This window comes from Cucurbita pepo, chromosome LG06 (genome assembly GCF_002806865.2).
Source record: "Cucurbita pepo subsp. pepo cultivar mu-cu-16 chromosome LG06, ASM280686v2, whole genome shotgun sequence".
Lineage (NCBI taxonomy): Eukaryota > Viridiplantae > Streptophyta > Magnoliopsida > Cucurbitales > Cucurbitaceae > Cucurbita > Cucurbita pepo.
Window position 1 is genome coordinate 5,187,755 of NC_036643.1, and position 10,986 is coordinate 5,198,740.

At 32.8% G+C, this 10,986-nt stretch overlaps 1 protein-coding gene across 1 annotated transcript; it reads left to right on the top strand.

The window, feature by feature from the left end:
* The first annotated feature begins 928 nt into the window (after positions 1-928).
* Positions 929-5,593, top strand: LOC111797414 (meiotic recombination protein SPO11-1). The gene is made up of 15 exons (XM_023680400.1): positions 929-1,012; positions 1,115-1,214; positions 1,666-1,739; positions 1,838-1,939; positions 2,167-2,240; positions 2,536-2,552; positions 2,804-2,873; positions 2,969-3,005; positions 3,341-3,388; positions 3,484-3,542; positions 4,113-4,144; positions 4,234-4,339; positions 4,486-4,606; positions 5,098-5,161; positions 5,252-5,593. Exons 1-15 carry the CDS (start codon positions 958-960, stop codon positions 5,394-5,396), a joined length of 1,104 nt encoding a protein of 367 aa, XP_023536168.1. The 5' UTR covers positions 929-957; the 3' UTR covers positions 5,397-5,593.
* Positions 5,594-10,986: the final 5,393 nt, after the last annotated feature.

A 10,986-nucleotide genomic window follows, 5' to 3' on the forward strand; every position in this document is an offset into this window, starting at 1 on the left:
TATATATATATATATATATATATATATAGATATATATATATAAATATATATATATAAATAATGTTAGATTAAATGAATAGTAACAATTTTTTTTTCATTTTTTATTTCGTTGTTTTTCTTATATTTATTTAAAAATAATTAAATTATTATTATTTTTTACTATTTTGTAAGATTTTTTAAAAAATAATAAATTTATTGAGCTCCGCAACCAGCCTCGTACCAATGAAGAAATTATTTCTTAATTATAAATCCATGATCATTCCCTAAATTAGCCGATGTGGGACTTTCATCCAACACCTCTCATCGAACAAAGTACGTCTCCCCTTAATCGAGACTCAACTTCTTTTCTTTTGGAGTTTTTGTCATTTTTTACTATGCCTTCGAGGAGCCTCGACTCCTTTTTCTTTTGGAGTTCTTTGTTCGACATTTGAAGATTATATTGACATGGCTAAGTTTAGGGCATGACTCAGTACCAAGACCAGTGGGAAACACTCTTCTCAGGCTGATTCGACAAAAAATAAAATGTCAACCTCCAAATCGAATTTTTGGTTTTCAAAAACTTCAATCCAACCTACACCGAAAAAAAATTTAACTCAACCCAAGTTTATGATTTAGGTCGGGTAGTCTAGATTGATCGAGTTATCGAGTCATATGAATACCTGTCATTGAAATACTCGTATCTCGATTTTGTCATAATCAAAATTTATTTACAAAAAAAAAGAAAAAAAAAATCCTCTCCAATTTTTTTTTGTTTCTCCTCATTTCCAATTTTAAACTTATTATTGCAATGAAATTAAAATTAAAATGCCTAAAATTTATGATTTATTAAAAATTTTAAAATTAAAATTAAAGAATTTTTTTTTTTTTTAGAAAATTACTACTAACCCGTTTTTGTACGCCCATAGCCGCATGTATATAAGACGGAATGTTTCCAAAACCAGAAGCATTGAACAAAAAATGGCGGGAAAGCTCGGAAGCTCGGAGAGAATCGACATCATGAGGAAAATCAGAGGTCACAATTCCATTGAATTTACTCATTCTCATATTCATTCCATACGGTTTCTGTTTCAACGTTGCTATTTTCTTTTTCGCTTTTCGATTCCGTGTTTTGCAGAGCTAACAAGATCTATGATCGTTGAACTGTGTAATAGAAGCTCCAAGATGATCGCTATCGATCGGTTTAAAAATTACTGCACTAATTCCATTGAAAACTGGTTCGGATTTTGTTTTGTTTATTCGCAGTTTTTGTTTCTTTTGAATCTTCACAGTCGTACCAAATAATGATCACGATCTTCATGTTTCTATGTGATTTACTTGACTACGATTATTTAGTTCTCAATACGTATGACAATTTTCGATAATCTCCGATTTGTTATTTACCACTGGATCTGTTGGATCATATCGGAGGCCAAGTCAATCGGTTGCATTATTTAGCCGCGATTTGTCATTTTCGAAAGTTACTTCTCTGTCTAAACTCATAAGCATTTAATAGTTAGGACCTAGTTTTGAGTCATCCTTTTCGTAAAAAACGAATGGTGTTTTAAACAAGAAAATACAGTTCTCGGAGGTGCAGTGGCCACTATCTTGAAATGGACCTGTGCTTTGGAAATGATATGTTATCTACCTAAAGAGATGTTTAGACGATTATGGCTATTTTTTATGCAGTTGCTGCAGGTTCAATTTATCTGAAGGGAAGGAGATTCTAACACTTCAAAGGGAAAGCCATGTCCGTAGACTAGGTGATTTAGTTTTGTCGACGAATGATATTATAAAATCATAATTCATATAGACTACAGAGTACACTTGTGACTTATTTGATATTATTTTGTTCTATCAGATGTCTTGCTTAGAGTTCTACTCATTATTCAGCAGCTTCTGCGAGAAAATAGACATAGCTCAAAGAGAGATATATATTATATGCATCCTTCCGTATTTACAGGTAAAGCTAACCACCGTTTAATCCGCAGGCAGCGGTAGATTTGTTTAAGATACATGTTTCATAAAATAATTAGCTCTCCAGTTGAGAAGAATTAAATTTCAACATATCCTTCGAATTTATGTTTTCAGCAAGTTTGTGGCAGGAGATTTTCTGAATATCTCCATGTTTTGCTTGATATGACAGAGGGTAATGACATTGGCTTCATTATAATGATGAATATTTTGCAGATCAATCTGTTGTTGACCGGGCAATCAACGACATCTGCATTCTTTTGCAATGTAGCCGGCACAATCTAAATGTGGTTGGTGCTGCGCTTCATTTTACTTTGTTTCCAATTTATGTTTCCTCCATGGTTATATAATACAGTTCATGTGGGATCTAATCTCAATATGGTATTTACTGTTGGCTGCGTGTCACACAAAATGCGGTTCTTTGATAAAATAAACGTATAGTCATTTTTTGTGATCCAACAGCACTAATAGGTGTTGAAATTAGGAAGATACTCTTCAACAGATCAATTGCAGTTTTCTTTAAATCCTATAAACATGTTTGCAAGCTGCTTCTGATGATCATTTCAACTTGTGTCCTTTTGACAGGTTTCTGTTGGTAATGGGTAAGTATCAAGGAAAACATATGCTCAGTTCAGTAAAGAAGAGAATAGTGCAGAGTGCTGCTTGCATTCTTGGCATAAGCCTTTACAAGCAGTCTCATTACACAATTATTTGTTTTGTGGGTCGATACCCATATCAGCCTTTTCTATACCATTAGATTCTGTTACATAACGATTTCCTCTTTTTGCTGCAATCTGTTTCATGGAGGAAGAAAATAAAGAACTGAATGTTGACGTAGTCACTTCTTTTACAGGTTGGTGATGGGTTGGTTGAGGTTCGCAGAAGCTGGTAGGAGATCTGATTGCATAAAGAAGCCTAACAGTGTAAAAGTTATACCATAGTTCTTCATAATGCAATTGCCAGTTTTATCACTCTTAGCTGTAACTGATTTGGATGAATGCATCTCAATCACATACAGGCCCACTCCATTCCTGTTCAAGTTGAAGAAGTCACAGGTATTGCTGATACTGGATACATAACTTGCCAATCTGTTAGGCTAGAGCTTAAATTAGATACTCATGATGCCTTTGGATATGGATTGTCTATTCTGAAGTCTGCCAAAGTTCTACATTTCTGAGTGAAATTACATTGTTCTTTGGTTGAGAATTGTTGGGAGGGAGTCCCACATCCGCTAATTTAGAGAATCATCATGAGTTTATAAGTAAGGAATACATCTCCATTGGTATGAGTCCCGTGATTCCTAACACTTATCGCATTCCTCCATATTCTTGAAGGCCCTTTTGACCGGATTCGGTTTTCGCTTATGACTATTTGTTATCTTTATATGCAGATATTGCTAGTCCTGCGAATTACATACTCGTTGTTGAGAAAGAATCAGGTGAAGGCTATACTGCTAAAAGCTGATTTCACGGTTCAAGGAATGAATTTCACTTTGATCATTTAAAGTATCTGATTTGAATTCTGAACGTGCAGTTTTTCAGCGTCTAGCAAATGACCATTTCTGCAGCAGAAACCGGTGCATTGTAATCTCGGTGAGCATGCCTCAGCTCCTGCAACTGAAAATTCTACTGCTTAATGTTATGAATCATGACTCTCCACAATGGTATGATATTGTCCACTTTGAGCATAAGCTCTCATTGCTTTGCTTTGGGCTTCCCCAAAGGCCTCATAACAATGGAGATAGTACTCCTCACTTGTAAACCCATAATCTTCCACTAAATTAACTAACGTGAGACTCACTCCCAATAATCCTCAACAATCCTCCCCCGAACAAAGTACACTATAAGCCTCCTCTGAGGCTTATCGAGCTCTCGAATAGTCTCCCCTTAATCGAGGTTCGACTTCTTTTTTTGGAGCCCTCGAACAAAGTACACCCTTTGTTTGACATTTGAGGATTCTATTGACATGGCTAAGTTTAGGGCATAGCTCTGATACCATGTTAGGAATCACGACTCTCCACAATGGTATGATATTATCCACTTATACCAAAAAAGATAGTATTTCCTCACTTATAAATCCATGATCTTTCACTAAATTAACCGATGTGAAACTCGCTCCCAATAATCCCCTAACACTTAAATGTTAACATTTTATTTTTTCAGGGACGTGGATATCCAGATGTTCCTACGAGAAGGTAAAGAAATTATGGTCATAAAAACGCTAATCTCATTTTATTATTGATGATGCGAGACATTGAAATATGCACGCATGTATTGATATCAGGTTTCTGCGGCTTCTCGTTGATGTCTTGGCATTGCCTGCATTTTGTTTGGTAGATTGTGATCCATATGGGTTTGACATTCTGACAACATATCGATTCGGTTCTATGGTTAGGCTCCTCAATTGAACGATTATCTCGATTATTTATCTACTAAATTATATCATCAGAACTGCGAACTAACCAGTAGCATTTTGTGTGAAACAATGATAACTTCAATCCCTGTAAGTGTTCTTGACCCTTTTCCTTTTCACTAGCAAATGGCCTACGATGCCAAGTATCTCAGAATCCCACAACTACACTGGCTTGGAGCTTTTGCTTCAGATTCTGACACATACAATCTACCACAACAATGTCTCATCCCATTAACTTTGGAAGGTGAGGGATCTTACATACGAATACACACGTACCCGCGCACACACACGCACACATACACAATGCATTTTCAAATGACATTTTCACTTAGCCTTGAATTATGGTTTACTATATGTATCATATTTGACTCTTCATTAGACGCAAATATTACTATATGTACCTTTTATTAGAGACAAATATATAGATATTTGTCTTCGATTACGGTTTACTAAGATATCATATTTGTTCTTTTATTATCGACAATTATCTTGTATCCATTTATCTTTTTATTATTCGCAATTATCTTGTATCCATTTATTGTTCTTTTCCTACTTTGTAATTTATTTGATTCGACTATAAATAGGAGAAATTTTTCCCCTTTTTAATTGGGATAGTTTTAGCAAATATTCTCACTCTTCACTGTAAAATATTATAAATAGAGAACTTTCCTGCTATTTAGGTGCAATAGTTTTAGCAAATATTCTCGTTTGTGACGTTTTAACGGTGTTTTGCAGACAAGAGGAGAACGGAAGCCTTGTTGTTAAGATGCTACTTGCGGAGGGAGGTACCACATTGGAGGTAAATTTCTATCAACAGCTCTAGCTTTCTTTTATCCTTGTTTCATGCATTGCCATTTGCTACAAAGAAACCTTGATCCCCCCCCCTTAGGTTGGAATTGGAGTCAATGCTGCAAAGAGGTGTGAAATTTGAGATAGAAGCACTGTCCGTACACAATATTTCCTTTTTGTCAGAGGAGTACTTACCATCCAAAATAGAAAGTGAACTAACAAAGGGTAAAAAAAATTCTAGGTGACTGCTAAACCTATACAAGCTATTAACATCAGAAGCTTTACCCAGTGTAGTAGTTACCCACATCATGGATCTTTCAAACCAATGGGTTAGGTGTTAGGTTTAACTAACTCACCACCATGCTTAGATATTGTCGACTCTAAGTATAAACTCTCATGGCTTTGCTTTGTGCTTTCCCAAAAAGTCTCGTATCAATGGAATAAATACATGATCATTCTCTAAATAAGCCGAGGTAGGATTTTCATCCAACACCTTCTCAGTTTAGTTTATGAAATTCTTAATTTACGTCTAAATTCACAAATTTATGTCTAAAACTTTTGAACTTAAAAAATATTTAATAATTTCATGATTTTAATTTTTTTTAAATTTTTATAGTCCATTAATTTAACATAAAATTACTGTTGTATGGTTATGTCTGAATTTTGAATGATATCAAAGAGATGTTTTACACATAAAATTATAAATTTAGAGATTTATTAAATACCAAATTGAAAAATGAATATCTAAAGATTGAAACATATTAGTTGGAAAATTGATAATTTAAATATGTATTAGACATGATTTAAAGTTCATAGAGTCAAATAAACACAAATTTAAAAGTTGAAGCTCAAATTTGTCATTTTAACGTGTATTTTATGTTTATTTATCAATTTGACTCATTTTTTAAGTTTTTCTTAGTAGCAGGGAAAAAGAATTTAAACCTCTAGTTTCACGGTCCAAATATGTATTTGAGTTAGGCCTAGTACTCACATACATTTGGTTAAGTGTTTAGTTTGTTTTTTCTAGTTCGACCGGTTTCCTCTAGTATATAGAATAAATATTATACAAAGTTATTTACTTATACCAATAAAGTGCATCTTCCTTTTTGATAGCTTGCTTTACTAGAGAAATTCTATACTAAGTGACTTCTTATAAATTTTCTTGAGATGCACGTGAGTGAACACAAAATATGTCGAAAGAACTCGTGTTGGTCTGTGGGGATAGTTTTCGCTCTTAAGAAGCAAGGAGTAAGGAGTAGGTAACATGACCATATCGTATGTGATATGAAAAAATGTCGGAATTATCAAGTACGGAATCTTAATTCAAATCCTAGGACTTAGGCCCTTGGTTATACATTTAACAACGTTAATTAGAAGGGTAGAAGATGGTTGTGATGTGGGTGAAGGTTTCATTCTTTGGGAGACAAACCACAAATTGAATTTATGTGATTAATGAAAGATTTGTTTCCCCCAAGAAAGGGATTTTTCATTTCCTTATCAGTTAACTAATTAAGATGGCTTAGCCTTTAGTGGAGGTCTTGATTTTGATGTTAACAGCCATGCATGACCAACTTACACCATTCAATTGTTTGTCTCTCATTAATTCTGACCTTAATTAATAAAAATTTTGAAATTAACGTTAATATTCTTGATTTTTATTAAAAAAAAGTTTTAAAAAGTTTTTACCGTCAATATATGGATAAAAATTGTTTGTGATGTCCTGTATTGGTTGGGGAGGAGAACAAAACACCCATTATAATAGTGTGGAAACCTTCTTCTAACTTACGCGTTTTAAAGCCTTGAAGGAGAGCCCGAAAGGGAAAGCCCAAAGTAGATAATATCTGCTAGCGGTAGATCTAAGCCGTTACAAATAGTATCAGAGCCAGACACCAGACGATGTGCCAGCCTTCTCATTGTTTCCCGAAGGGGGGTAGACACGAGGTAGCGTGTCAGTCAAGACACTAAGCCCCAAAGGGAGGTGGTTTTGGTGGTGGTCTCACATCGATAGGAGAAAAAAATGAGTACCAAAAAGGACAATATGAGATTTTGGGTTTTTATATTGTCTATGGACATCTTATAAATTATCTCCATTTTTAATTATACCTTTGAAAGTCTATTAGTTAAAAAAAAAATTTAAAAAGTTAATATTTTTTAAACAATTTTGAATGTTTATTTTTTAAACAAAATATTAATTGTTTACTTCCAAAATTAATGGTAATGGTAATGGTGTTTTCAATTTTTTTTTTTTTTTATTTATAATAATTTGAACTAAAAATTATTTAAAATTTTTGAAAATTTAAAAATATTTTTGAAACAAAATTCTTAAAATTATTTAAAAACAGAATTAGCTGGCTTAAACCAATTTTTTATTTTAAAATACTCTTTAAACACATAATCTTTTATTCCAAATAGATCGATGCTCTTCCAAAAAGAAAATATTCTAATACATTCTCACATAGCACATGCCGAAAGTTCTCGAACAAACTAAAATTTCAAGTAGCTACTAGATCATCGAAGTATCTTAATTTATTTTTATTAAAAAAAAAATACTAATTTCTTGCATTTTTACTCTTCCAAATGGGATGAAGTAGAGATTATAAAAAGAAAAATAATAAAATATAACATATTTTAAAAATCAACTTTCTTTGAGGATGGAAGGGATTGCACTTTTGGTGTGATGTCCCGATTGGTAAGGAGAACAAACCACCATTTATAAGGGTGTAGAAACCTTCCCTTAGCAGACACGTTTTAAAGCCTTGAGGGGAAGCCTAAAAGGGAAGTCCCAAAGAGAACAATATCTGCTAGCGGTGGATCTGGGTCGTTACAAATGGTATCAGAGCCAGACGCCAGACGATGTGCCAACCTTCTCGCTGTTCCCCGAAGGAGGGTAGACACGAGGCGGTGTGCCAGTAAGGACGCTGGGCCCTGGGTGCATTTGGGAGCGGAAGGAAAGAGTGCCAACGATGACGCTGGATCCCGAAAGGGGGTGGATTGTGATGTCCCACATGGGAAGGAGAATAAACCACAATTTACAAGGGTGTAGAAACCTTCCCCTACCAAACGCGTTTTAAAACCTTGAGAGGAAGACCCAAAGAAAACAATATCTGCTAGCGGTGGATCTTGTCGTTACCTTTGGAATAGAACCTACTTTTATATATATAGAGGTTGTGAAAATGACAATTTTTTATTCTTTTGCCACATGAGTGGCAAGAATCCTTCTTTTCCCTATCTTTTTCACCACTAGAAGACAATTTTTTTTTCTTTTTTTTACTATTACTACTCATTAAAATTTATTAACGTAATGTTACGGTCATTCTTGTCCAAGACGTATTGTTTATAATCGTATGTCGGAAGTCTATGTCATGCTTGTCCAAGACGTATTGTCTATAATCACATGTCGGGTGTCTATGTCATGCTTGTTCATGGTGGCATACCTGTTCTAAACCCCTTTTACTTACGTTCATGTTGTGTTCATGTTGTGTCATTATGGGAATGTATGACCTTTCACTAAAATCATGTCTACATCCGTTAGGGCTAAAATGTCCCAAAATGTACTATAGGAGAATGTGACTAGTCGTCAATTCTTACTACCTACGTTACATGCTAACAAAGTTGTGGTTGTTACTTATTTGCTTTTAGTCACGTTACTTCCTTACAAATGATTTTCAGTTCACTTTCTCTCAAACATGACTGAGGCTCGATCATACGTCTAAATTCTCTCTGACTTACAGTTTTCATATGGCTGACTTGATCGTCGGGTTAGAACAGTGCCACACAATCGCTGTCTAACTGCCACAAGAGTGCGATTGTGACACTAGCATGTTCGTGAATAAAATTTAAAATTGATCTACTTCGTATGAAATGTCTCATAATAATTAATAAAAATACCCTCCAATTTAAACTTTGAAAAAACTACGACTAAACTTTCAAAAGTTTTAATAATACTTTTAAAATTTAAAAAAAAATTAAAAAATACTCGTAAACATTAAAATAAATTAAAAATAATAATCTTACACTGATTTAGATGAAAATAGTTAATATTTTGTTTCAAAAATACTCTCCAACTTTGAAAATGATCTAAAAAATACCTGATTTAAAAAAAAAAAAACCATTAATATTCTTAAAATTTTTAAAATACTTTGAAAATACTTAAAAAAAAATTTAAAATTTTCAAAAACATAAACTTTTTAAAAAATTAAAAAATAGTCTTAGTTTTCGTCTATATATATGACAGTAATTTTTTTTTTATAAAGTTAAAATATGTTAATGTTACTCGTATAATTTTTAAACATAATTCTAACTATAATGATATTTTTTAATTTTTTTTTTTTAACAATATTAAAAGTTGAAGGGTATTTTTAAAATAAATCGCTAATAATTTCAATCCAAAATTAACTGTAAAAATATTTTTTAAACTTTTTTTATTAAAAATTTAAGAATATTGTTGAAACCGATAGATTATGGAGCATAGTAAAGTTATATATGGTAGATAGTTATATATGATAAAACTATATATTAGTAAGCTAATATATATATATATATATATATATTCTGAGGACAGCTTTGAAAATGTAATGTATTCTCTGTATTTTCTCTTATTATAAACCTTTAGCTAATATTTTCCTTGCATTTTCTTTATCATGTTCTTTATGTTCATCTAGATTGAGTGTGTGCGTTGTTGAGCGATCCTAACAGAAACTTTAGAATATTTTTTAGACAAAGTATAAAGTTTAGGGGTATTTTTATTAACGTGACATAATTAAAACTATATAGTAAATAATATTAGCTTCCATAATAATTTATGAAATTTAATTTCCACTAAAGGGTGAGAAATTATAAAGTTATTGAACATACTCATCAAATAGCATATTTGGATGTTGACTCTTCGAAATATTCACTCCAAATGCTTTTTTTTTTTTTTTTTTTTTTTTTTTTTTTTTTTTTTTTTTTTTTTTTTTTANCTTCAAGAATCTGAATATTGTGTCAATTTCATGTCAATTTCTCCTTTTTCTTATTTTAGTCGGGGTCGAGAATTTTGGATTCGTATCATTCAGAAAAACCGACTATTTATTAGCTTAGCTAACCGTTCGGGAGAATCGAGGCATTTAGTAAGTTCGTAACAATCTCGTTAAAGTAAGGAGGCAAAACTTCTACTACTGCTTCTCCTTTCGTCATGTCTATCTAAGCATCTTTCCTCTTCCACACGTTTACCGGTGGATGTTACTGTCGTTATGTAGGTGTTCAAGCTTACCGCTAGCAGATATTGTCTGCTTTAGCTCGTTATATATTGTCATCAGTCTCACGTTTCTAAAACGCGTCTGCTAGGGAAAGGTTTCCACACCCTTATAAGGAATTCTGGATGACCCAATGTTCTCCGTGACACAATGTATGTTGTCTGGCTTTGATACCATTTGTAACAGCCCAAGCGTCGTTAGCCTCACGGTTTATAAACGGGCCTATTAAGGAGAAGTTTCCTTATAAGGAATGCTGGATGGCCCAGTGTCCTCGTTGGCACAGTGCTCGCTGTCTAGCTCTGATACCATTTGTAATCGCCCAAACCCACTACTAGTAGATATCGTCTGCTTTAGCTTGTTATGTAACGCCGTCAACCTCACGGTCTTTAAAACGCGCCTATTAGGGAGAAGTTTTCACACACTGTCATCCATAAAAAAAAAAAAATTAAAAAAAAAATGTATTTAACAAGAAAATATTAAATATGAATATATATTTTAAAAATTAGAATTTTATGTTTAATCTAATATTAAATTTTTTATTTTAATATTCCTTTTTATTTATTATATATATATATATATATATATATATATATATATATAT